Below are 26,424 nucleotides of genomic sequence, written 5' to 3'. Positions count from 1 at the left end.
CATCCTTCCTGACTCCTGACAGCCGCAGTCCAACACCTCCACAGGGCTGCATGTTATGGGACACAGCTCAGAGCCAAAGGGAGAAGAAGCTCCATGAGAATCTCACCATCAGGAAGCAATCTTGACTCTCCAGAAGCCGTGTGGCTTCTTATGGGAAAGACTGGATCCAGCCCCAGAAGCCCTGGTAAAGTCAATCATAGGTTTTGAACCTCAGGAGCCCGTGCATTTTCCTTCCTCTCTCCACTGAGATGGCCATTCTTTGTACAAAATATTCACCACTGCTTGAGGAGTTCAGAAAACCTAGGACTTCCATTTAGCACAAAAGGATGAATTAAAGGAGCACAGCCCCCACTGGCACCCCTGCACAAGCAGATAGTAGCAACTAGAAAAGCCAGACCACAACTCTGAGAGAAACTCAAGATGCAGGAAGCATGTTTTCTTTAATTCAGTCTTACAACCAACTTGGAGAACCAAACTCTTTCCCAAGCACCCTTCTTCTAACCTATGCTGAATATGTAAAGCAAGGACACCAGATTTATAGCCAAGTGATTTTCCACTCCGGGCACATGGAACATGATGAAAGTAAATTTGTGGGTGTTTATGCTTGATTTGGCAGAGAAAAAAAATGAGGGAGGGGCCGTGTTTGAGGGAGGGTATCAAAGATCAGAGCCAGATGCTCCTGCATGGAGCTCTGGATTTACAGGAAATTAAGAAGGTAGAGAAGGTGAGGCAAAGGCTGTGTTTGAAGTGAGAGTCAAGGGGTTCTGAGGCTTACAACCATCCAAGGTGCTTGGGGGGAACTTCAGCGCATGCCAAAACCACACCACAGTGGCCTGGGGTGCTTTCATTATACAAAGCCTGGGAGAGCAGAGGCTGTAAATGTAGCTTCAAAAGGAGCTTCATCTTAAAGTCTTAGCTCTCAGGGCCTATTAAACATTTATGCTGACTACCACTCCTACTATTTGCTTCAGAGAAAGTACCCGAAATAACCTTTGCTACAGAGTGAACTACTACAGCTCTACCGGCTGTGTAGGAGACTAGCAGAGAGCTGTGAGAAACAAACAGAAGTGGTGTTGGAAGAGTGTACTGATGTCTCTATTCAGTCAGCCAGGAAAGAAGCAGGAAAATCTGGTCTGGAACCTGAGAGGGAAGACAGAAAACTTTTCTAGAAATGATGGATTAACCATGTACAGGTGGCTAAGACTGAGGCCATTGGAGGCAAATACAGATATCAGAGTATTGGCATTTTTTGGCTTTTACCTTACTAAGGTTCATACCTTTGGGGGAGTCTTCAGACCAGCCTCCAGTTTTGGATCTATGATTACTGCAGCTGTGAGGGAGACTATAGAGGAAAGCAAGACAGTAGACCCTATTGAAAAATCAAAGGAACACAGAGGGACTCTAGGAGAAGATGGAAATAAAGGATTAATTTCCCCAATTACTTAAAAATTCTTTGGCTATGTAAAAAGAGTTTAGGATGAGACAGGCAGAAGTACTCAGTGTTTTCACTCTAGGAAGCTGTTACTCTTAATAGCAGATAATACACAAAAATTCACTTATTCCCTCATAGTTCACTTTTAATTACTCGGTTACCCAGTTGGAGCAACAGCTGGAGGGCAATCCCAGTAGAGGGTTGTGCTGGCACCAGCATCTTCCAAACAGGTGTTTAGAAAGTCCCTCAAAGTCACTTATTTCAATGGATATTTCAATACTTGCATGTAGGATCCACTGCCCTTCAGTCACACAGGCTGTGGTTGATACCAGCATTCACTTGTGGCCTTGCACAGATTGAGCAAACACTCGGTGCCTGGATTTTGTCAGCTCTTGCAGATTCAGTAGAACTACTGGTGTCTGGAATTTAGCAGTCCTTGGGAAACCTTCACACTCCTTCTCAGCACAGGCTTTTCCTCTTTGGTCTGTTTTCTGGTAATCATGTCTCCACTCAAACCTACAAACACCTACAGGACCAATTCAGTTTCACACAAATGAGGCCTTTATGACAAGTGGAGTTGGTGGCTTGTGGGGCTGATCAGAGTTCACTCAGCAGCCACAGCACCTCCTCCTGGAATCCAAAGCCACCAGCTGGACCTGGGGTAGGGAAGATTAATGTTTACTGTTGGCATTTGAAAATACAGACCCTATGAAGATGTGTCAGGCCTGCCCACATTCTACCTAGCGAAAAAACATCAAATGACTGGTCTGGACTCATGTTTGGATAATATTTGCTTATCTTCAGCCTCTCTGACCTACATTCGTCTGCTTATCAGCGTGAGTATTGCATACAGCACCACACTAATGAGCCTGTCCCCTGAAGGCTGGACAAATCTGACTGAGATGACCCAAAACACTAAGTGGAGGGTAGCTTTAAAGACTGCATTCTTAGAAACATTTTGCACAGAGAAGTTTCTACCCTTTACATGGATGCCATTCAATCACCAATTCTCAATCCTACCGTTCCTATTCTTTCATAAAGTCATAGAATAGTTTGAGTTGGAAAGGATCTTTAAAGATCATCTAGCCCTTGAAGGAAATTGATCTGTTTGGATGAGTCCAAAGGAGGGCCACCAAGATGAGTAGAGGGATGGAGCACCTCTCCTATGAGGAAAGGCTGAGAGAACTTGGTTTGTTCAGCCTGGAAAAGAGATGGCTTAGGGTTGACCTAATTGTGGCCTTCCAGTACCTGAAGGGAGTCTACAAGAAAGATGGAGAGGGACTTTTTACAAGAACATGTAGTGACAGGTGACAGGATAAAGGGGATTGGATTCAAACCAAAAATACATAGGTTTGGATTAGATACTAGGAAAAAATTCTTTACTGTCATGGTGGTGAGGTTCTGGTGCAGGTCAGCCAAAGCAGTTGTGGATGTCCCATCCCTGGAAGTGTTCGAGGCCAAGTTGGACAGGGCTTGGAGCAACATGGGGTAGTGGAAGGTGTCCCTGCCCACGGCAGGGAGGTTGAAACTGGATGGTCTTTAAGGTCACTTCCAACCCAAACTATTTTATGATTCTATGATTCCTTTGCAGTCCACAGCCCTGAAGCTGCAGAGTAATTTATACAAATCAACCTGAACTGTAATGAGGAGGTTCGTGGCTTTATCCTAAATGATTGTATTCAATCAGGCTTGGGCAGCAGCCAGAGACTGGCCTGTGAGAAAGAGCCTCTTACGGGCTGGTCAAGCTGCTTGATGAACTCAGGTGCTCAGGGAAGTTCTACCCCCAAAACCCCCCCGAGGCAGCAGGGGCCGCCAGGATCCGCTGCTGAGGCCGGCGGGGGTCCCTGAGGACGGAGGTTATTTTGAGGGGCGGGCTATCACAGGTGCACACTCAGACTATTCGTGCAGCGTATTTGGGGCTGTTTGTGCAGGGTAGTCCCCATCACGGCGCTCTCCGCCCGCCCCCTCAGCACATCCCCACACCCCCGAGCGGGAACTACATCTCCCATGCCGGCGCGGGGCTGAGGGCGCCGCCGCCGCCATGTTGGGGCGGGCGGGCGGTCCCGCCTGCGCAGGGCCGTGGCGGTGGCGGCCGCCATGGGCGCGGGAAGGGCGGCCCTGGCACTGTGGGCCATGGTGGCCGCCCTGTGCCGGCCGGGACCCGCCTGGGCGGCAGGTGAGCGCCGTGAGGGGGCACCGGCCATGGGCGACGGGCGGGCGGCTCCCTCGGCACCCCCAGGCTGAACGGGATGCACGACCCACTGCTCCTTCCCCCTTTGGGGGGGAAGGAGCAGTGGGTCGTGCATCCCGCCCGCCCCCGGATCTCCCTTATTCTGGACCGAATCCTTTTGTCTTTTCTTCTCTGCGTGTTTTAGATGCCAAGTGGAGAGCGATAACTGACCGAATTAAGAGAGCTGTGGAAACCTATGAGCCGTGTGTAAAGGGGAATTGCAGCTGCCACCAAAGGTGAGAGGCTTGGTTTGCTTTTGGCCGCACAGGGGGCTCTGGACGTAGCGGGTTAGCGAGGGAATGTTTTGAGTTTTTTAAGGTGTCGCTTTGCGTCTTACGGAACCACCTGCAAGCCGGCCCTTGTTATCCTCTGCAGCTCAACCTACACTGTGTTGGCATTTCATATATGACCACGCAATAAACCATACACATTTGTCGTAACAATCCACTTCTGCCTTCTCCCACGTGTTGCTAACAAATCTTTCTCATGCGCTTTCAAAAGTGGAAGAAATCAAGTGCGTGCAAAATATTTTAAAGAGCTAGGTTAACAAAGGTTGTCACAGAGCACAGACTGATGTGGTGTGATGGTGTGCTGTGCCTTTTAGCTCTTTCTATGGAGTTTAGGTCACTGTTTGTGAGTATTGGAGGATACTTGTCTACCTGACTTTCACAGGACCAAAGCATGATCCAAGAGGAGCTTGTTCAAGAAGATGCTAGCCCTGTTTGGTCATCACTGTCATATGGGCAGGGATTGTAGGACTGAGGGATTTTGATAACTTTGAGCAGCACTTTTATTTAAAGGAGGAAAGGGAATTTAAGAAAGAACCACCATATTCTTCTGCCTTTAGGATTAGGGTTTCAGAAGCACAGATGCCCAGCTTCAAGCCTTCTAATTAAGAGTATCAGATGCACTCACTCATTTTGGGGATGAGATTGAGTGCTATCTTGGCTTTTAAAGTCAGATGAGTCATACTGAGCAACTGTTTGTAAACTCAGTTTGGAGTTTTTGATCTTCATTGCTCTTGAAATATGGATGAAGGAAAGTCTCTTCCAGTTGAGCCTTCCAGTCTTCTTCCTAAATTCCAATTCAGACACGGCCTAAAGACATCTCCTAATATTTAAACATACACTCCACCCTCCCCTGCCCACCTGTGGGCAAAATACCTTCCCAAGTGGTTACAACCTCCACATCTACTTCAGAACATGATAGTCAATAGTAACATGAAGTTAGGATTACTGTGGGTCTTGAAACCTAGTTTTCACTAAAGCAGTAATTAATTTAAGGGTTGTTCAGGGGCACTGCTAGTGACAAGTATTACAGAAGAATCCAGGAAGATAATACAGCTCTGGGACGCTTAAGAAACTCTGCTCATTTTCATAGCTAATTTAATGACTGATTTGGAGAGGTATGTAAATAAGCAGCAGAATGCTGAAAACCAGTACCTTTACCCATGTAACATATTTAACTTAAGTCCAGTCTTCTGTCACTCGATGACCAAGGAAAGTCCAAAACTTCTTCATTGCTACCTTTTGGTTGTCACTTTTAGGTTACAATGACATGGATGTGCCATGACCCTGCAACTCTCTTCCTGTTCTCAAGCTCATTCCATTTGCATCCCTGCCAGACTGCTCATGCTGTGGTCAGACCATCTGCTCAATGGAAATTCCTGGCGTAGTTTTGCTGTCCTTTACCCAATTATGGAGTAAATGAATTCTGGAGGTCGGAGGGGACCTCTTGAGATCATCAAGTCCAACCCCACTGCTCAAGCAGCATTGCCAGGGCTGTGCCCAGTCAGTTTTTGAATATCTCAATATCAGTATCCCAAAGAAACTCCACAGCCTCTCTGGGCAGCCTTTATGAGTGTTGGACCACCTTCACAGTGGGATCACCCTGACAGTGTTGTCTTAAACTGAAACATTGATGCATTGTGTACAGAAAAGCAGGGAGGATGTATCCATGGCTGTTACAGTCTGACAGCGTTCATTACATCCTCCAAGGAGTTAGGCCTGAGGACCTTTAGACCAAATTTATATAAATTGCATCCTTCTTCTGTGTTTTCTTACATTCATTAGGTTTTGTTTCCCCCTGTGTTGCTGGAGCTCACTGGTGACGTGCAGAACCACAGAACATGTGCTGCATAGGCCTGTCCTGGGCCAGCTTTCACTGCACTCAGTGTTACTGGGTGATGGTGTTTCTTGCAGCTAGACTGCTACCTTCTTTTTTAATGTCTACATAGCATGATGTTGTGTGAGGAGTTTGGTCTTGGTGTGGCCCATCATCTGGGGAAGGCCAGAGCACAAGGTTTGCAGCTCAAGGGTGAAATGAGCTGAAGGCTTTTATCCAAAACTTGCCAGGGTACGTCAGCTCCTTCTGTGGGAGAGTAACTAGAGTTTACCTGTGCTGGGCTTCCTGTTCAGGCAAACAACATATAAGTAGTCGAAGTGTGAAGCTTGGACCTTTGAGTATCTTAGGAACTTCCAAGTGACATAAATTAAATTCTGTTATGCCACATGTAGCAGAACTCCTGGAAGCTACATGGGGCTTGTTCTAGCTAGGAGACTGTTCTGCATACTGCAATAATTTAATGCACAGCATCCTCCCTGTAGTACATAATAATGGCTGATGGTTTTGTTTCAGTGTCTGGAAGCAGGACCTGGCTCCTTTTCAAGGTGGCATTTCTAAGGAGACGATGTCAGATGTGGTGAGCCGGAAGCTCGGGACGCACTACCAGATCCTTAAAAACAAACTGTACCGTGAGCAGGACTGCATGTTCCCTGCAAGGTGAGAGCTGTGCAGAAGGTCTCACCTCCCTGGCTGCAGCACAGGAGTATTTCCAACTCTGCCAAGTGGGCAGTCATTGAGCGCAATGGTATTTCAGAGGTCTGAATTCCTCATCAGAACAGGGTCCTAGAAAATAACCTATAATGTAAATTAATATAAATAACCTTAAATATAGCAGTAGGAAAGTGTCACTGTTGCATTTCAGTGTACAAAGGGTTGGTTGGCTGTGGGATCCCAGAGAAAGCTGCAGATCAGGCCAGGTGTAACGGGATGGGTTGCCTCATTGGTGTCCATACTGCACTGGGACTTAGAGGCTGCTGTAGGCAGTTCCCAGCCTGCATCATGGAATGGCATAGGCTCATCTTTTCTGCTGCTGTGCAGAGAGAAAGGCCTGCAAGAGACTGCAGGATTCTGCCACCTTCTTACAGCTCTTTGCCATGTGTCATTTCTCCACAGATGCAGTGGAGTTGAGCACTTCATCCTGGGGATCATCAGCCGCCTCCCTGACATGGAAATGGTGATCAATGTGCGAGACTACCCCCAGGCTCCCAAGTGGATGAAACCCATTATCCCAGTCTTCTCCTTCAGTAAGGTGCTCACACCTTTAAAAGCTGAGCATTTCTGAGACACGCACGCCCTCCTTTCTCTTGGGAACATATTTTTGAAGATGGCTCCCCACAGGTTTTCTGTGTGTCAAAATTGCTTGCTCTTTTTTGCCCTTTGTTTCCTTTCGCTTCCAGTTTTCTGGCAAACAAACTTGCAGATCAATTCAATATATCAGTGTTTCCCCTCACTAGCTCTTCTTCCAGGTCAGAAAGTGTATCTCTGCTGCACTGGAATGATGCACAGCTGGATGGGATTTGTGCCAGCATTGCTGTCATATGCTACAATACTTTAGTTAAAATTGTAGCCATAGTTTATCGGCATTATTAAGGATTTTGGATGATGTCTGCTGTCACACAGGCAATCTCATTTAATGTGAATATTTTAGTCCTCTGCTTTGGTACCACAGATAAATGTTTCTTACCTACTTTTCTGTAATATTGCCATCTCCTGGGAACCCTTTTCATTTACATTCCCCCAAGCCTCTTCTTCCTGTCCATGGCCAAACCTTTTCCTCAGCCCCATGGCCTTTGTCATGTACACTGACCTCCTAACTACCTTGGCAGCCTTGGACTCTCTACAGTGTCTCCAGGTGACAGATAGATGGATAATTGTGTAGGAAGTTTATTACTAGTGCAAGGAAGTTGCCTGTGGTCTGGTTTCATGGAAAGGTTGAGTCTTACTTAAGTGCTGGTCTTCCCTCCATATACTATATGGGGATTTAAGCAACTAAACAGGAGCAGGGAACTGAAATTCTTACATGACCTGGATATTGGTTACAGTGAACGTTAAGTGATCTCTAGGAAGGCTGGAATGAACTGAAGTGTTGGAAACTAAATGTCAAAAGTGTCTGTAAGAGCCTCAATTTCTGAGGAGATAATGATGCCTCTTGACTTACCATCAGTAGGAAAACATTTTTAGCTACACAAAGTCTTCAGAAAGGTGAGTGGAGGTCAGGCGATTCTGTAACCCCAGCACCACTCTGGTGACTGCAGGGCTCTCGTGGCTGCTGCTTATGGAAGTGGAACAGGGAGAAAGTCAGCAGAGCTCCCAGGAGGAACCTTTGTTTCTGGTGGGCTCAATCAGTGAACCCAAGTAGATATTACTCTCATTCTTACATTGTTCTCCTTTTTCTTAAGACACCTGAATACAATGATATCATGTATCCTGCCTGGACATTTTGGGAAGGAGGACCAGCTGTTTGGCCAATTTACCCAACAGGTTTAGGGCGCTGGGACCTCATGAGAGAGGATCTTAGAAGGTATGTTTTGGAAATGGTTATGTGTGGGGGGAGGTTTCACAGAAGACAAACTCACAGTAAAAACCACCTAGCAGTGGACAGCACAGAGCCAGTGTTGACATCTAAGACCACAACTCTGTTGGCCTGTGGTCTGTCCTGCTGCCTCACATTAACTACCCCAGCCTAACTGGTCTGTGAGAATTCTCCATGGAAACCTTGGATGATGGAACTGGAAGCTATAATTAGCTGCTCTGTTTGCAACCCTTTAGTAAGGAATGCAGAGGACAAACTCTGCACATCCCTCATGCTGTCAGGGCCAGATTACTATCGGGTTTGGTGAGAGAGGGTTTGTCAATAAAGCAGCAGTTATCTTTTGCCTGCAGAAATCTCCCCTGACATACAGGAATATTTTCCTTTCTTTTCAGCTGCTTCTCTAGGAGTTGTGGGTTTTTCACTGCAGGGATGATCCAGGATGCTTGTATAAGCTTCTGGAGGGCTAAAAGAAAGCGTTCTTTAGATCTGTTTTTACTTGAGTATTATTGTGCAGTTGAGAAGCCTGGAATCATTCCCAAGAATCGAGAGTCACCACTGGGCTGAGAGTAAGACAGAAAACGTTTCTGATTGGGAGTCTCCCTTTCGGGCAGAGGATCTTTGGCTATTAGCAGAGTTAAGGGCTGTTTCCCATGGAGAGTGACAAACCAAGTGTGCAACAGTGAGTGAACATAGGAACACAATAAGAATAAACACTTCAATATAAATCACTTGCCATCAGAATGCAAGGATGAATATGTCCCTCTTCAAAATCTAAAGATCATGGGACTAATCATATCTGAAGCTTAATGGGATGTGATGTAATGGAGATCCAAAGCATTTACTCATCTTTGTGTTTTCAGTTGTGTTATAAGGAGATGCAAAGCTTGACCTGCGCAGATAAATCAGTTTGGGGATCAGGACCTACATGTCCCACCAGGTGCAGCAGAAAAGTATGGCAGACAGTTCCCCTGAGGTAGGCAGGTGACTGCAGTGACAGAAATAAAACATGTGAACAGCTATTTTGAAGCTTAGGTTTAGAATGAAAGTGCTTTGGAAAAACAGTGAACTCCTGTGTTTTAAGTGTGAAACACTAGGTGGGTTTTTTGTTTGTTGATTGGTAGTTTTGTTTTTTAATGGGAAATGACTGATTAGAAACTCTCTAGTCATTTTTCACTATCTGTATTCAGTGAAATACAGTAAAATAAAGCCACAGTACAAAAAAGTGGATTAAAATCTTAGGTACATTTTAATACCCTTCAGGATTTGGTGGGAGGGTTGTGTGTAATTCATTGTTTTGACTGAAAGGTGTTCTGAAAAATAGCCTGTATCATGTTGCCTTAAACACAATATTCACAGGAAAACGTCTCATTGGACCTGGCTGAGAGGTTTTTTCCTGCTATAATGAAGAAAGTGATTTCCATCAAAAATGAAGAATAGAAAAAGACATCATGCTGTGAAAGCTGATGAGAGTGCTCTTTCATGGTTATATTAAATCATTTATTGCCATGTATAAAAAATGTTTTCAGATCTGCAGAGAAATGGCCATGGAAGAAAAAAATCTCCAAAGGATATTTCCGAGGATCCAGGTGAGCATATATTCCTGCAACAGATGATTCTACCAATATAGGCTGTGACACTTCTCTGTATGCAGAAGTTTCTGTCTCCAAGACCTAATCTCTAATTAAGTGTAACTCAGAATGTGTTTTTCAAAAGTAAGGAAAATGAGACATGCTGTACAGCAGCGTTACACCATTAGTGATTCTCCACAAGAATTGCCTTTTGAAACTAGCTTATTATAACACCTAATATTGGGAACAGAAATTGTGATGGATTTGCTACATTATTTCTTAATGAGTAAAACTATCACCCCAGGAACCCACTTGTTTTGTTCTCTGAAGAGAACTGCAGGTGCTTGATACAAATTTAAAGACTTGATATTGATGTTGATGCTCCCTGCCAATGTGAATACTTTGTTTGCTGTGCAAGTGCTCCACAATGAATGAAAAGTTTTCTGGCCTTAAGTTACCCGACTGGTGGGGGATAAGAGTAGATTACTTTTGCCCTCTCTCCAGTGACAACTTGAAACAGTGTTAAACCCCATACTTTGTTTCTTCGCCATCCCCAGTAGGGAAGGATTTGCTACCTTACCGGGTAGTCTCGGGAGATGATGAGGAATGTGTCTCAGGGATGTCATAGCCTTGGTCATCAGTGGTGTTTTAAAGTCGTGTCAGAGGGATCAGTGCTGAAGATGCTTAGCATCCCTTAGCTTTCTCTGGCTAAGTTAAAGCATCTGGCACCCATCAGGATAAAGCCTGAAGGAAGCAGCATCTCTACTGCTTTGTCCTGGGAATTGTTTAAGTAATACTGTTAAATATTTAGTAAGTGAAATAAAGAAATATATACCCGTAGCTCATTCTCTTCTGCTGTTACACCTTTGGACAGAAATACACTGTATGGTAGGCATAATGTTTTGGAGGCACATGGGGAGGTCAGCCTCATAAAGAAGCAGGGCCTTGAGCCCTGTAGTTTGTTAGCTGTGTTGAGTCACGTGGATTGGCAACTACTGATAGCATTTCTTTTTCAGAACGAGTCCTGAGAGAGATCCCCTCATCCTGCTGTCCCGAGAAAACCCTGAACTTGTTGACGCTGAATACACTAAAAACCAGGCTTGGAAATCTGAAAAGGTGTGTGGGTGTTGTCTGTCTTCTGAGTGTGAAGGCCAGGAAGGGTCACGTTGCAAGATGGCTTTGATGATTCAGAAACATCTTGTTGGAGAGTTGTGGGTGATCCTCTAGAGCGGGGGAGGCTTGTAGTTCCCTTGATGGCTGCACCTCTCTGACAGATGAAAGGAAGGAGTCTCCAGAGCCTGGCAGGCCAAACACTTTTCTTCCTTCTACGCTTTTTGTTCAAGGAAACCAGCACACATAAGAAAATGAATCTCTGCCAATCCCCTCCTCTCCTACAACAACAAAATTGGCCGACTCATCCCCTTCTATCTCTGAGCTGCCTCTGTGGTGTCGTCAGTCTTTTTAAACCTTTTTCTGTCTTCTCCATTTCTTGATCCTGTTGTGGATAACTTTCTGATAACTGTTGCTGATAACTTTTGAGTTTCATACGTAGCCTACAGTCCAGCTCTCTCCAGACAGTCTTGGCTAATCCGGTTACACTTGGCTTCACACAGTCCATTGTCCCAAGCTGTTTTCCACTCTGTAGCTGCCAACAAAACATTATCATTTAATGTGTTTGTGCTGGCATTCACATACAGGCAGTGTGTAATTTACTGAACATTTTTTTTTCTTGTTTGAAGGGCTGGGAATTCTTTATAATCCTTCTAAAAGCCCACCAGAGAAGGTTTTCTCAGAAGTGGGAATGGAGGGTTTTGACACGTCACCTTTGTTTCTAACTGAGAAGGAAAACAAATGAAATCACCACTTAAAGCCTACTGGTTTTTTTTTTTATTCTCTTTATTTCAAGGACACCTTAGGAAGGCCTCCTGCAAAGGAAGTTCCACTGGTTGATCACTGCAAATACAAGTAAGAGTTTTTTGATTAGTCCAGCTCTTTAAGAGCTGTTAGGTTATTTCTTTCCTTGCATGTTGTAGGGTCTCATTTTATTTTAAGGTCTAATTCCAGCAACCAGCTCCATGCAGATACCAAAGCTTGTGAGCAGATATAAGACAGTTGAAAATTCGTGGGCTTAGCATGGCCTCTTTCAGTGTCAGCTTTCTTCCATCAGGTCAAGAGAAATAAAGTGCTTTGAGAAAGTGAAAGTCTAAGATCAGTAATAAACATATAGATATTTTTTTCCCTAATTAAAAAGGCTTTCCACCAGTTTTTCGTAATATGCCTGTACCAAGTGATGTATTCAAAATTATTTTTCTGTTCTACAGTGACAGCATTACTGTCTTCAAAGACGTAAGGAACTATGGAATTATGTCTTCATATGCATACTGGGGCAAGTGCTACCACTGGATGTGTATAATAAGAGAGAGAACCTGAAATCTGATTGAGCAGATACAGTATTGATTCGTACTTTATATGGTGTTTGTGAGAATATGGTTTTGATTTAAAAAGGTTTTTATTCTTGAACTACTTTAGTGAGGGGTTTTTGGTGTAATATCCTTGCAGGTTTCTATGTAAAATATAAACCCTTAGTGTGTATGCACTCGTATGTCTGATATTTTGCTTTTTCTTTTGCTAGTTGTGATTCTGCCAGCTAGAATCTGCTGATAAAAGAGCTCAGTCACTTGGCTGGGTCTGTGTTTTTGTGCAAATGTGATTGACTTGTCTCATTTTGTATTTCACTAGACTGTTGCCCAGATTTCTCCCTTCTGTTACACATGCACTGCCCAACTCTGAGGCTCCTCAGGCTGAGACATTCTCACACTCTTTTGTTGTAGACCAGAGTCTGGTAGGGTCAGCAGGAACTTCTGTCTGCTTCCTTCAGTGTAGGTGCCATAGCGGGCTGGCTGAGAGCAGCACTCGGTGGCTTGGCTGAGGTCACAGGTTCCTGTCACAGGAGCTGTGTCTGGAATTGGACAGAGGCATTTCCACCCTTCCACATCACTGCTCTTGTTATATATCTGCATGTATTTGTTGAGTTCCTAGTAGTACGAGCTGCTTGTCCCTGCCTTGAGCTCCTAGGTGATACAAAGGATGCAGAGGAATTTCAGATTTACTTTTTGTCATTTACTGTCGAACTAAGTTTAGCTGTAATTCCCATCCTGCCCAACATATATATAATATATAGTCTACATCTCACCCAAAATAGCTTCATTAAAGGAAGAGCTCTCTTCCCCTGGCCCAAAATGTTTGACTTCAAAGATTAGTTATATGCACTGAGCGGTTTTACCTGTAGGAAAAACAGCTTTCTATATAATTGGAGAAATGTGGGTTTGAAAAAGAAAACAAGTAAGCAAATAAACATCCCTCTGAGATACAGTTTGCTGAGAGAAATACCCCCCTGCCACAGTCAAGCCCACTTTACTAACTTGGCAGAAAATACTGAAAACAAAATTGTGGATTCTTTGTTATCTGCAAAGTCCATCTGTTGTGTGCTAGCCTATTTAACCTCCTAGGGTTGCATTCCCAAGTTAATATGGAACAATTACACTCAGATTAAAACAGAATCCCAGAGGAAAAAATAACCTGAAATAGATGTGACAAAGCAGAACAATGAACAGAAAAGCTCACTGCAAGGCAAGAGAGAATTGGGAAAAATTTCCTTGTGGTAACAGAGTGTCTGGAATATAGAGTCACGGGATCAGCATCCACCTTGTGACCTTCCATGCCTTGTTGGCAGCTGTCCGTGAGGCCTCCTTCGGTTTGTTGCAGGCAGCTGCCTTTATCAGAGGTGAAGCCTCACTCCTTGATTTTCTCCCTCAGTTTTGACAGACAGCAGAAACTCTAACAGCACATCCTTAATTTCAGCTCACCTTTCCTGTGGGGAGCTTAAAATAAATGCCTTCCCTTTGTTTCAGCAACCTGTGTGAGGGAGGCCCTCCAGCTGCTACCTGTGAGGGAAGGTTCACTGCTACTCACAGACGGCTGTCTTAGTGCATTTCCTCACAAATTTCCAGGTGTAATCAGGACCCTCTTTGCTTTTTAAAGGTACCTGTTCAACTTCCGTGGAGTGGCGGCCAGTTTCCGCTTGAAACACCTTTTCTTGTGCGGTTCCCTCGTCTTTCATGTTGGAGAAGAGTGGCTGGAGTTCTTCTATCCTCAGCTGAAGCCGTGGGTCCACTACATCCCGGTGCGACCAGACCTCTCTGACGTCAGGTGTGAGACATCAGAGAGCATTTCCTGCCACAGGAAGGCGTTTGGGAAGGTGGTTCAGTTTGTGGTACGCTAAGAAGTGCCTCCACCCTGAGGCATCAGGCAGCGTGCTCTTGGAGGTCACGTTCTTATCTCTTCATCACTACCCCCAAAGAATCCTTTGCACATATTACTTGGGGGTGCAGTTTCGTGGGAGAGTGTAAGTCTGTCGCTCTCACTGAAATCAGCAGCCACGCAGGTGGGCCCTGCAGCAGAGCTGAGGGGGAAGAGAAAGTTATCAGTGGGCCAAAAATAAGTTAGCTCCCAGACTTCAGCGTGCTGTCTAGAGCTGATGTGGAATAGTCGAGCAGGGCAAGTCTCTTCTGTGCTCTGAGGTGACCAGCACCCTCACTCAGTTGTAGTCTTAACCTTATCCTCCCCAACAGTTAAGATACAGGACAATGTTCTCCACTGAGACAGTTGTTTTATAGCTTTTTCTTTGTCTTCATTTTAGAGAGCTGTTGCAGTTTGTAAAGGAAAATGATGCTGTAGCACAAGAAATTTCAGAGAGGTAAGTTGTGTGTCCTTCCTGGCTATCAGGCAGTCTTCTTCCAAAGCATTTTCTTACGCAGCTTTTGAAGGGGTTGCCTATCAAAGACAATGTTAGTATTAGTGGGGTGCAGCATAACTGATCTTCTGCAATAACAGCAGGAGGGCTGGAGCACTTGTAACGAGCCGGTGGAAGCGAAGAACAGAATTCTGTGCTTAGGGTCTTTGGTTCAGATGTGACCCGTGTCAGGAACCCCACGGAAAGCTGTCAGAGGTTGGGAGCTTTTGTCTCAGTATGAGGTGAGCTGACTCCTTGGAGCTGTGTCTGCACTGTAAGCATTATCTATCCAGGCTGGCAGGGACTGCCTTCTGAAGCAGCATGAATCAGTGCTGCTCAGGCTGCATCTGATAAGTGAAATCTGATATTTATTATCCCAGACAACAAATACCATCTTGAGGATAACAAAAGCACTGCAGCCGTCAGACCTGTGAGCGTGAATGAAAATCATGGAATTAAAATAGACAGTACAGAGCAGTTCATGTTGTTTCTCATTTGAAACGTGAAGAGTGAAAGTTGATATACATCCAAACCAAAACCAACGACTCCTGCAGGAACTGGAAAACAGTCCTGACTGTGTGCCTTGTATGTCTCTAGGGGACGCCAGTTCATCACAGAGCACTTGCAGATGGAGGACATCTTTTGCTACTGGGAGCATCTGCTGTCTGAATATTCCCAGGCCTTGACTTACAAAGTGAAAAGGAGGAAGAACTACAGCCAGATCAGTCCTGAACGGCTGAAAACAGAACTATAGAGACTTCTCTGTTTTTCTCTTCAGCTCAAACTGATCGCTGTGGAAATCAGAAGATCAGTGTTAAATTCTTGCTCTCTCAGACTTCTCTTTTACACTAGAGCTACAGAGAAGAGTGGTAGGATGATGTTGACATTGCTCCCAGGCAGTGGGATCTGGTTATACGGTCACCATAAGCACGTTAGGTAGAATGTTGGATTATGGCTTCTTGCTGGGGTGGTCAGTCATGGCTGGAGGAGGGGTTGTTAGCGTTTAGGACTTTGTTACTATCTGTCTTGGAATGCACCTAAATCCCATTCAGTCAGTGAGAAGACTTGCTGTTAATTTTACTGGACTTTTACCAAGGCCTCTGACAGAAGCAGGTACTGGGCTTTGCAGGTAACCTTTTTGGATAGTTTAGAGTTTTTGTGTATGTTGGGTTTTAGAGGTTGATGGTAAGGCTTTGCCATGCCACTGAAAGGACAAATGATCCTTGCAGAGTTAAACTACATACCTTATAGGGGAGCAGCAGGTGATGGTGATGTGGCCACAGCACTCAGGATGAGTAGCAGACAGTGATGTGGTTGGCAGCTGAGCTAGGGATGATTGGTCCTCAGACAGATGAGCTGGGTGCCTGCAGGGCCCTGCAGAACTGAGCCCCTGTTAATTAGCTCTCACCAGCTGGCTGGCCAGGCATCCTGGGACCCTTAGGAACCCAGAGAAAGTACTGCCAGAGGTAGATTCAGTACTTCTTTCTTCCAGAAGTTCAGAATCTGCTCTGATCCCCCTCTGTAATTTTTCTAGGCTTATTTTGTTTTTGTGTTTTTTTAATTGATTTTTTTTTCCAGGCTGGTAACTCATCTGCTCACTTCAGTGCTCACTTTTCTTCCCCACAGCTGTTCCACTGCTTGTCTCATCTCCTTCAGCTGGGTTGAAGGAATGTCTTCAGTCTCACAGTGGCAGCTACTCCTCACACTGCTCAGTTTGAGTTCAGTCACAGGTTGCTTGTGCTTGCTGTGTTTGTGTCCACAACAAGCTGCTCAGCCCAGAGGGAGTGCAATTCTTGAAATGCTCTGTGTGCCCTGAGGGGAGAGGCCTGGTAGGGAGCAGCATCTTCTCTGGCATCCAGATGGGAGAACATGGGCTCTGTGGGGTGGCAGGAGGGACACGACCTCCCAGGGGAGCACCCTTGATTGTAAAGCAACCTCAAGGCTGAGGGAGCAGCACTGTATAATGGAGAATAAGGATAGCAACTGCTCAGTCTCCTCTGCAGTCAGGATCAGGGATGAAGGAAGATACATGGAACAATAACACTGAGTGGACCTGTGCACACTGTGTGCTCACAGCACTGCCAAGCCCTGGTACAGGGACATAACTGCTGGACCTATTGGTCAAGTGCCTGCTGCTGCAGCAGCATCTTGGTTACAGGACCAATGCCTGGGTTAACCCAGCCTGCAAAGAAAACAGATTGGGCCATTAAAATAGCCTGGTTTCTGAGGAAAAGAACTGAGAGTGGAAAGGGTTTTTCTGGTTTTCTATTTTTAGTCAACAGAGAGACAGCACTCTGAGAAACCGAAACAGCTCTGTATGATATTTTTAAACCATTTGTAATAAAGTGCATTTTGGAATAAAACAAGCGAAAACGAAATTTTGTTGGATGTTCTGGAGAGCCCCTAGCTGTACCGCCAGAGACAGAGAACCTTGTCTCTGTCCTTTCTCTGTCACGTTTAGGGCACCTCTGCCTCCGGCCTCGGGTTGCAGTGGCTGGAAACTTCCCCTTGGTCACCTGCAGGTCCGAGCCGGGGACTTTGGCCAAAGCAGCGCTGACGCTGGGCTGTGGCTGCGGGGAAGCCGGGAGGACCCCCGCGGGTTCTCCCGGAGGGGCAGCGCGGCTCTGGGTTGTTCCCAAGCGGGCCGGGCCGGGCCGAGCCGAGCCGAGCCGGGCCGAGCCGAGCCGAGCCGAGCCGAGGCGCTCCGGGCCGTGCCGTTCCCCGCCGGGCCGCAGGAGGCGCTGCCGCTCCCCGGCGGTGCCGCCGGCGCGGCGATGGCGGAGGGTCGCGGCGCTCAGCCGAGCTTTGGCCGGCCCGTCCCGCCGCCGCAGACCGGCTGGGAGCGGCTCCGCGAGCTCTGGCAGCGGGAGTGAGCGCCGGGATGGGGCGGGATGGGCTGGACTGGGCTGGGCCGGGCCGGGCTGGGCTGGGGCCGCGGCGCTCCCGCCGTGCCTCCCTCCAGCCCGGCCCTTCCCTTGCAGCGAGCTGCAGCGGCTCCCGGAGGAGACGGTGAACCTCTTCAAGGCGGCGTTCACGGCAGGCGTGGTGGGCTGGCTGTACGGCGGGCTGCCCGCCTTCGCCAGCGCCCGCAAGGCCTTCATCGAGCGCAGCCACGGGGAGCTGTTCCAGAACCGCGCCGATGCCGTGGTACGGCCCGGGAGGGCGGAGGGAGCGCTGGGCACCGCCCGGGCCCCGCCGAGCCGCTGCCCTCGGAAGGCTCCGGCTGTGGAAGTTGCCCTTGGAGCCCGCGGCTCGCGGTGACTGCGGAGCCCGCTGGCGGCCGTGTGGCCTCGTGTTTGTAGGACGCGCGTGTGTGTGTAGGTTTGAGCTCGATTTTGGGGCTTTGCGGCAAAAACACCGAGGTGTTTACTGTGCCTAAGTGTGTACTGCCTGCCTGATCAGCTGCTCTAAGTTAGCTCTTCCCTGATAACCAAATTCTGCACAGTTAACTTGGAAGAAAGTGTCCTTAGTTACAGGAAAAGTTGATAACAACGTTTACTGTTCCGTTAAATGGCTGATTTGTATGTCTTGAAAGGCCTTTTTGCTTCTTAATTTTAGTGTGTTGGCAAGAGACTTCGCGGTCCTTTTGTCTTAATAATGGGAGTTATTTTAAGACCATTTAAAATTCTTTTACAACAGCACAACAAAGAACATTTGTGACATTTTATAGATGTAATGTTGCTGGACTTTGAAAGTGTTGGTTACCTGGATCAAGAGGAAGAAAACCCCTTTAAAAATCTGCCTGATGTAAAATCTGATTTTTCATACTCTCAATTAGATTTTACCCCTGACATAGCAGCCTGTAAAGTACCAGTGCCTGGCTTCACTCTGGTGACTCTCTGGTATATCTGCACCTGAGCTAAACTCTTACTCCTCAAGCACTGGAAGAGAGAATGTATTTAGTTCTGTGGTATTATCTGCAACATTTTTAGTTTTTGTGACGCTCCTGTTTATCACATCTTTTAAAAACCCTTCTACTTTCAAACTTTCAAGTGCCAGTATTAAACTGCAGAACTTGGAGGGTCTGTTAACATTTACTTACTGTTGTTTATTGATGGTTATTAATTATTAATACTTCTGAGCTGAGAATAATGAACTAGTTTCTAGTTTTTTGTGTAACCTGTCCTCTCTCTGGCCTTAGCAATCTGCACATCGTGCTGGCCTCCGGAGTTTCATCCGCTACGGCTGGCGCTGGAGCTGGAGAGTCGCGGCTTTTGCGACAATATTCAAGTAAGTGTTTCCCAGTGGCAGTGGGAGGAGAGCTGGCTTTGTGCTCTTGTGTCAGGAGGCAGCACTCACAGCTCTGGTGACTGATTGAGGCTCCAAGTGTTGTGCTAACATGAGTCTGATTGATTAGGCGTGAACATGAAGAGGGTTTAACCTTTTAGAATGATCCCAGAATTCAAATCTTCCGATGAACCAACGTAAACCCTAAAAGTGGAAAAGCCCTGTTCTTGTATCTAATCCATGCTGTTGCTGGCTGCAGTACTGTTCTTCCCTTCCTTGACAGCTTCTTTCTGCTTTTGTTTCACCTCTTCTTGTGTATTTTCCTCTGGGAGAGTGTGATAGTGTGTTGGCAGTTTCTGGAAAAGCTTTCTATCCCACATTAATTTTTCTCCTTGTTGCTATGGCTCATTACTTCTAGTTTGTATACACTAGTGGTTACTCACAATCTCTGTCATCACTCCTAGTTTGTGTGCACTAATGTCACTTACAATTCTTCGTTTTTGTCCTCAGACTCTTGCAGGTTGTTGTCGTGTTCTTAAGCAGTCACCGAACATCAGACCTACCAGTTCTGTGTACCTCTTCAAATTTTTCCTGCACACACAAAACCCATGCAGAGATAGTGTTCCACTTCCTTGATTTTCTCCCTTGGATGTTTCAGTGCATTTCTGACAACAGAGCATCAAATTAAGAATGCTCTTCTGAGTAGAGCCCTTTTAAACTAGGAATATCTCCTTCCCTGACATTCAAAATGGTAAATTTGTGTGTAGTCCTTAAGCCTGCCTTGTCTCTATGTGCAGGTATATTCTGTCCCCTTCTGCTTTTGAGACACCAGCAGTGTTGACTGTCATTATTTGATAGTTTTGTCTCCCTAATGTTTTATTCCTTTCTGAATTTCTTCCTCAGTCTTTTCTTTTGGTTTAGTATCTGGGTTTCGGTTTAGTTAGCGTACAGTTTGCTTTCTCTCCAGGCACTCTTGATTTCTGTGGAATTTCCTGGATTTCTTTGGATTTGACATTGTAACCTCGTCATCCTCCACCAGGTGTCTCCCCCTGCAGTCAGATCAGCCCCCTTTTCACCACCACCCCTTTGGAAAAGGCCCTGAAAGGAGATGTTTGCTGCTCAACATTTATTGTTTCTGTAGGAGCCCCAGTCGAAGGTTTTTTCCTGCAGTTGTGCAAATTTTAAGTTTCGCAGTTAAAACCCAAGAAGATCGGGCAAGATCTTTACTGACACACGGCTCAGCTTCTGAGGGTTAAGGTCCTGCCCCAGGAGTGGCTGACTGACAGGACTTTTTCATTGCTCGGTTTCTTTTATCCTTGACTATATTATGTTTTCCAGTGAGGCACTGGAACAGGTTGCCCAGAGAAGTTGTGGATGTCCCATCCCTGGAGGTGTTCAATGCAAGGCTGGATGGAGCTCTGAGCAGCCTGATCCAGTGGGAGGTGTCCCTGCCCATGGCAGGGGATTGGAACTAAATGATCTCTAAGGTCCCTTCTAACCCAAACCATTCTATAGTTCTCTGCAATGGAAAAAAAAATCTTTGATTAAAAAAAAGAAAAAGAAATAATGTCCCAAATCCGAGCTGGGAACTCTGGTATTCCCTGCCCTGCGTCTGTGCAACTGTGCAGAAGTCCCGGCGCTTGTGGCTGGCGTGAGTGCGCTCTGAACGGATGGGCAGCCAGGAAGTTGGAGGCAACCTAAGGGTCGGCTTAATGAAAATCCAGCTTCATTTCAGGCTGCATTTTGCTGCCTCTCTTTTTCCATGTGCAACTGCTGACTTCTTCTGTGCCTTTCCTTTGCAGCGTGGTGAGCACTGGGCTGTCTGTGTACCGCAATAAAACCACCATCAGTAATTTTGCTGCAGCAGGAGGTGAGAGTGCTGTAACCTTGTGTGCTTTCCTCTTTGTGAGCAAGGGTCTTAGCAGAAAGGCATAAGCAGGTATCCACGTCTCTTGGATCTGAGTGGACCTCTGGCTTCTGTACTCCTGTGTTTTGCTTCTTGTTCCACTGACTTCCTGTTGTGACTTTGTGTTTACCTGCTGTGTGACTTTGTAACAGAGATACCGATGCACTGCTGAAATCAAAGGTCACAGGAGACACTGATACGCATGGAAATTTTATATATGGCAAGGCAAGGTTATCACACCTGATAAACCTAGGCTCTCTCTAATACTTCAGAATCCCTCAGAAGAGAGACACTGAATTTATAGTCATTCCCCATAATTTATTATTAGTTCATCTTCAAAATACTTGCTGGAGTATTTTGGGTGAAAAATGCTCGTGTGAGTTCAAGGCAACACTTAATGCATAACCTGCTCTCATAAACCACCTATTTATTAGGGAAAGCATTTTGTGTTTCTGCTCTTGTAACTGCGGTTCAGTGCCCTGTTTATAAGCTGCCCTTTTCATGCTGAGTTTTGCATGCCTGCTTTTGGCAACAGGGCTCTGGGTAAGTGATCTGCTTGTTCAGTTTTACAAGCTTTATTGCCCTTCCAGTTGGAAATGTGTTTTACTAATCTTTTCTGCCTTACATGGCAGCTACTACTATTAGCTGTTGTTGAACAGAAAAAAGGGGGGAGGGATCTTGCTCCAGCCTAGAGAGAGCTTAGTTTTACTTTCATAGATACTTCTTAGCATTTCTTAGCAGATTTTCTGAAGCAGGAAGAGCTTTGTAAGTGTTTCAATGTGGAGCTCATGGTGACTGTGTGGTGAGGGTCCCTCCCAGTGGCCATGGCACTTGGTTTCTGCTCTGTTAAAAGTAGATGGCAGCTCATGGAGAAGAGAAATGTAGCAAAGCAACTCCCTGCGTGCTGGCCGGGGAGGGGAGGCTTCTGATTTCAGTGGGTTTGTTCTTTTTTTAGGCTTCACAGGAGCCCTTTTCAGAATGCACTTGGGCCTGCAGGGACTGGCAGGCGGCATCGTGTTCGGAACAGCCTTTGGGTGAGTTGTGACTGCTGCTGATGGCTGATGGAGACTTAAATCTACTCTTTAAGAATGTTTGTGGCTGCACATACCAAGCCTTGAATCATAGGTGGGGCTACTGAAGCTTCCTTTCCTCCCTTGCCTTGAGGGATTTTCTGTATCTCCCTTGGGACCTCATGATGGTCACTTTTCTTCCAACCTTTAAACTCTTGGTTTTTTTTCTTCTTTGTTTCTCATTTGAGTTTTGCTGCTTTCTCAGTAGTAAGAACTCAGTGCTCTTAGCTGAGTGTCTTGCTGTTATTTGCTTATTAGAGGAGACACTAGCTGTTGTCGAATAGTTAACAATAGTTGTGTGAATGGGTTACAGACATGTCTCTACCCCCCTTCCTTGGCATGGTCACTCATGAGCCCAATGCCTGTGTGCAGAACCATTGGAATCTGTTTTAAGGAACTCTGTAGTCTGTTGGTAAAGGCAGGAGTGCAAGATGTAGCTTCTGGGCTCCCTTCTCAGCTTCAACAGCAACTGCTCCTGTAGCAGCTCTGAATCCAGACAAGGGGAGTCAGATGTAATGATGACACCTTTTGAAGAAGGGGGCACCCTGGGGACTGCCAGGGAGTCTCTGTAAAAATAATTTTTTTACAAAATGTGCTTCATCAATGCCAAAATATGGAGCAGGAACCATTGGGAAATGCTGAGGGAGAAGCTGCGTGGCTGGGCTGCACAACCCAAGGTTGTAAGGCAGCACTTCTTCATGTGCATCTTGCAGTCACAAATCTCCTAAAGCTCCCTGGGGCATGGAGGAAATCCATAGTTCTCTCTCAGAGGTTCTGTCCATCAGGACAATGACCTTTAACTCGGGAGAAGTCTGACTTTTTAAGCAGAGCTGGGATTTCTTCTCAAAGTTCTGATTTGTAAATATGCCCAGAAGGGAATCTGGGGACCCACCTGAACACAAGGATGAGGTTTGTGTGTGCTGCTTGGCACTGTCAGGATGGTGTCAGCTGTAGCCATGCCTGGAAGCAGCCTAGGCAGCTTTACCAGTGAAAACACACGTACCTCCAGAGCTGGATGGAGGTGTGTCACTGTCTGAGTTATGGGTGAGGTGCTCTACAGAAGTTGTTTGGGCACCTGAAGCCCTTCCACCCCTTTGCCCCTGTCAGTGAGTAAATTCAAAATATGTTATCACAGGGGCTCTGGTGAGTCACAGCTGAAGAGAGGCTGTGCTTGGTGGGTCACACTAGAATAGGAGTAGCTTAGTCTGTGGTGTAATGTGAGTCTTGGGGAACGTGATGCTTCCCTGATGTGATGTCTGGCTCCCCTATGCGCCTTTTGTTGATGCCAGTGAGTTATTGCTCTTGTGTGTCCCCTGGGTGACTCATGACTTCTCTGCCTCCTTCTGTAGGATCCCTGCAGGAGGCCTGTTAATAGCATTGAACAGCTTGGCTGGTGAGACCTTGCAGGAGAAGAGGAATCGTGAGCGCAGGGAGCTGTATGAGCAGAAGCTGGCAGAGTGGTAAGGAACAGCTCTAGGTCTGTGTGGTTCAAACATTTAAAGACTCCACAAGACTCCTCGGTTCTCCTGCTTTTGGTTGTCCTTGTGTTTCACATACCAGTCTGAGAACTTCTGGTTTAGTCTTCCCAGCCCTAGATGGTGCTGCTTGTTTTGTAATGAGGTGTTCTGTTCAAAATTCGTGCCCTGCCCTGGCCAGTAATTGCATCAGTTTTTCACTTTTGCAGTGTCTGGGAAGACAAGCGGGACAAGCACATTAATATTTCTTTACTAAAAGTGAAAGAGGCCAGAACTCTGGCTTTTCCTTCATTGCTGCCTTCTTTCCATCCCTGTTAAAGAGAGGAAAGAAGGATAGCTGGAGGCTTTGGAGGAAAAAAGACCATGACACTTGTTGTGTGACTTACTCACTAACAGTGCCAGTTCTAGAATAAACTTTTCAAGAGCTGGAAGTCTGCAGTCGTGCCTTTGTCAGGAGGATACAGGCTTAAAATTGCTTTGCACTCTCTCTTCTCTCCTTAGGCAATCCAGGCTCAGTGTGACTGAAGTCTTAGGCCAAACTGAAAACAATGCCCAGGGAGGGCTGAAGATGGACTGAGCAAGAGACTTTAGGAGCTACTGAGTCTTCCCCAGATCTCTGTTGTAAGAAGCTATTGTAACACCCCAGTCTCGAAGCCACAACCTTAACCGGGAGTATTACTTCTAAAAAATACACAAAACTCCAAAAGTTTTGCCCAGTGAACTTTCGCACAGCCTTTGGTTCTTTAATACCTTGAGACAGTGTAAAGAGAAGAAGCCACACACTTTTCCTCAAGAGGTGGTTTTACTGATAGTTCAGGAGAGAAAATAAGGGAAATTGGCAAATATTTAAACCCTTTTAAACTTTTGCCAAGATCTTTATTTCCTGCCATATTTAAAGTATCTCCTGAGCAAGCACGTGCTGCGTACTCTCTTTAGGCTGTCTGAAGGTATGAAGAAGTGAAGACTCTGAAACAAATTCAGTTAGGCAAACTTTTTGGACTCTTGTATATTTTTTTAAAAGTAATATTCCCAGTTAAGCTGGTGGCTTCAGGACTGGGGTCTTACAGATACAAAGCATTTTGATTCTGCTCATAAAAGTCTTCAGGCAAGGGATGGTGGAACTCTTCTGTGAACACTTTCATATCCTGTGGAAAAGCCTTTTGCTGAGAACATTGTTCATGGATGCACATCATTGCAACGGGAGCTCAGAAGGGCTGAACCCGTTGCACCTAAGAAAGTGGAAATGCAACTTCGCACACTGGAAATTGTCATCTGGGTTTGGCAGGGAGACAGAGCAGCTCCAGAGCCTCATCTGAGGACCCATTTCGCTGCTGAAAGTGTCCAAACCACCAGCAATGTGGAAATATTCAAGGTAAAGGAGCCTGTGAATGGTTTGTGTGCTGAAGGTACCCCAGTTCCAAAAGTTAACTGTGCTCTAGTGAAAGCTGTCTTCAGACAGCACCTGAACATCTTACTGACAGTGGTTTCTTCAGGCCTTGGTTCCTACAGTACTTGCGGCATTTTTCATTCAATGTTGAGGAAGGGTGGTGGAGCTGGGAATGATATGGAAATGCCCCTGAAAAAGGCAGGTTTTGGGTTCCTCAATATAAGTCTGAGCGGGCCACAGAAAAGATGACTTATTTCTGGTGGTGATGGTGGAAGACTTGGCACTGTGGACAGTTTTAACAGTGAAAAGGTCTCTAATTTCATTTGAAAGTTGGAAATTGGGGGATGACCTTTTGGGGAAATGTGGTTCAAGACACTCAATAAAACCATATAGCAGTGGTGATTGTGTCCATAAGCTCTTTATGTCAGTACAGTCTGTACTTCATGTTAGTACAGTATTTGCATTAGAGAAGCATCCTTGAATGACATCCCATGAGAAGAGCTCTAGCTAAGGTCCCACCAGTGAGCAGCAAAGTCTGGTGGCAGTATCAGATGTTCCCTCTATCCAGCAATAAAGGCAAGAGCCAGGAGAGTGCCAGGTCTATCTATTATTTTGATCCAGAGATCACCTGCTAAGTCATAGTTGTTATCTGTGGGTAAGGCTGTAGTTAATGCAAAGTGGTCTGTACTCAGGAGGACCAGGTGGCCCATCACTGTTCCCTCAAAGTGGAAGGCCAGGATTCTGGTTCCTTTTCTTTGTTGGAGATTATTCTGCTACTAAAGGGAATTACATCCAGGCAGGGGATTCAGGTCTACTTCCCACAGGAAAAATGTAGTCAAGTCTGTTCTGGTTGAGTGCTTTTACAGATAATTACTGTTGATTGAAATGTGAACAGTCGATCCCAGAGAGCGTATTCCACCCACCCAAAGCAGATTTTTGGCACCGTTTGCTTTCAAGAAGGTTTTGTGTTTTCTGACTTCTGAAGTGAGCATTTAATTTTTTAAACATCCCAGTGTTGTTCATTTTTCCGTTGGAGAAATACCTGTGTTTCAGGGTTGTCATCAACGAGCTCTGATCTTTTCTATGTGTAAGTGAAGGATCTGAATAAGCAGAGGTACGGCTATGTCTCTCGTTCTTCCTGTTTTAGCCTCTGCTAAGTGTTGTTGCCCTTTGCCCCCTCAAAAAAAGAAAACAGCAGGCCTTCCTGAATCACCTTTTTGCCATTGTGCTTACACAGTGATGTCTTATCTTTCTCTCTTATCTTTTTTTTTGTGGTTTTTTTTGTGTGCTTTTTTCTTCTTTTTTTTTTTTTTTTTTTTGTTTTGTTTGTTTGTTTGTTTGTTTGTTTTGGTTTTTTTTGCTATTACATCCCCCACCCAATATCCCTCACTCTTGTCTGTACAGCAGCTCTGGTGACATTAGCTGTGTCATTGCTGTCTCTGTTCCTGTGTGGTGGTATTTGATGTGATGTCTAAAGAAAACTAATTTGCCTGTGCCTGACCATTGATGTAGGGATGTTCTCCTGTGGGAGGGCAGGCAGAGCCAAGGTGTAGCAGTTGTGTGGATTTTCTCCAAGGGAGGAAGGGAGGGCTACTACATGTGCTTATGCTGCACAGTAGCAATGGGAAGCAGAGACTTCCAGCTGCACTCAGGATTAGCAGCCATTTGTTTCTCAGTTTC

At 45.8% G+C, this 26,424-nt stretch overlaps 2 protein-coding genes across 2 annotated transcripts; both read left to right on the top strand.

The window, feature by feature from the left end:
* Positions 1–3,481: 3,481 nt before the first annotated feature.
* POGLUT1 (protein O-glucosyltransferase 1) lies at positions 3,482–17,057 on the top strand. The gene is made up of 11 exons (XM_050333364.1): positions 3,482–3,608; positions 3,808–3,898; positions 6,300–6,443; positions 6,900–7,035; positions 8,186–8,307; positions 9,846–9,905; positions 10,904–11,003; positions 11,794–11,852; positions 13,929–14,096; positions 14,587–14,643; positions 15,277–17,057. Exons 1-11 carry the CDS (start codon positions 3,530–3,532, stop codon positions 15,431–15,433), a joined length of 1,173 nt encoding a protein of 390 aa, XP_050189321.1. The 5' UTR covers positions 3,482–3,529; the 3' UTR covers positions 15,434–17,057.
* A 384-nt stretch (positions 17,058–17,441) lies between these two features.
* TIMMDC1 (translocase of inner mitochondrial membrane domain containing 1) lies at positions 17,442–25,144 on the top strand. Its single transcript, XM_050332667.1, has 7 exons — positions 17,442–17,548; positions 17,661–17,826; positions 18,821–18,909; positions 20,709–20,776; positions 21,768–21,846; positions 23,232–23,342; positions 23,859–25,144. Exons 1-7 carry the CDS (start codon positions 17,454–17,456, stop codon positions 23,932–23,934), a joined length of 684 nt encoding a protein of 227 aa, XP_050188624.1. The 5' UTR covers positions 17,442–17,453; the 3' UTR covers positions 23,935–25,144.
* Positions 25,145–26,424: the final 1,280 nt, after the last annotated feature.

This window comes from Myiozetetes cayanensis, unplaced genomic scaffold (genome assembly GCF_022539395.1).
Source record: "Myiozetetes cayanensis isolate MyiCay16 unplaced genomic scaffold, myiCay2020 scf5-8, whole genome shotgun sequence".
Classification (NCBI taxonomy): domain Eukaryota; kingdom Metazoa; phylum Chordata; class Aves; order Passeriformes; family Tyrannidae; genus Myiozetetes; species Myiozetetes cayanensis.
This window is presented reverse-complemented; position numbering and strand designations above follow the sequence as displayed.

What these genes read in the sequence shown, in the direction of transcription:
- POGLUT1 (XM_050333364.1), top strand. Translation starts at nt 3,530, where the DNA reads ATGGGCGCGGGAAGGGCGGCCCTGGCACTGTGGGCCATGGTGGCCGCC. An exon ending in AATTGCAGCTGCCACCAAAG is followed by an intron (nt 3,899 to 6,299) that starts GTGAGAGGCTTG and finishes GTTTTGTTTCAG; the next exon opens with TGTCTGGAAGCAGGACCTGG. An exon ending in CCAGACCTCTCTGACGTCAG is followed by an intron (nt 14,097 to 14,586) that starts GTGTGAGACATC and finishes TCTTCATTTTAG; the next exon opens with AGAGCTGTTGCAGTTTGTAA.
- TIMMDC1 (XM_050332667.1), top strand. Translation starts at nt 17,454, where the DNA reads ATGGCGGAGGGTCGCGGCGCTCAGCCGAGCTTTGGCCGGCCCGTCCCG. An exon ending in TAATTTTGCTGCAGCAGGAG is followed by an intron (nt 20,777 to 21,767) that starts GTGAGAGTGCTG and finishes TTCTTTTTTTAG; the next exon opens with GCTTCACAGGAGCCCTTTTC. An exon ending in GTGTTCGGAACAGCCTTTGG is followed by an intron (nt 21,847 to 23,231) that starts GTGAGTTGTGAC and finishes CTCCTTCTGTAG; the next exon opens with GATCCCTGCAGGAGGCCTGT.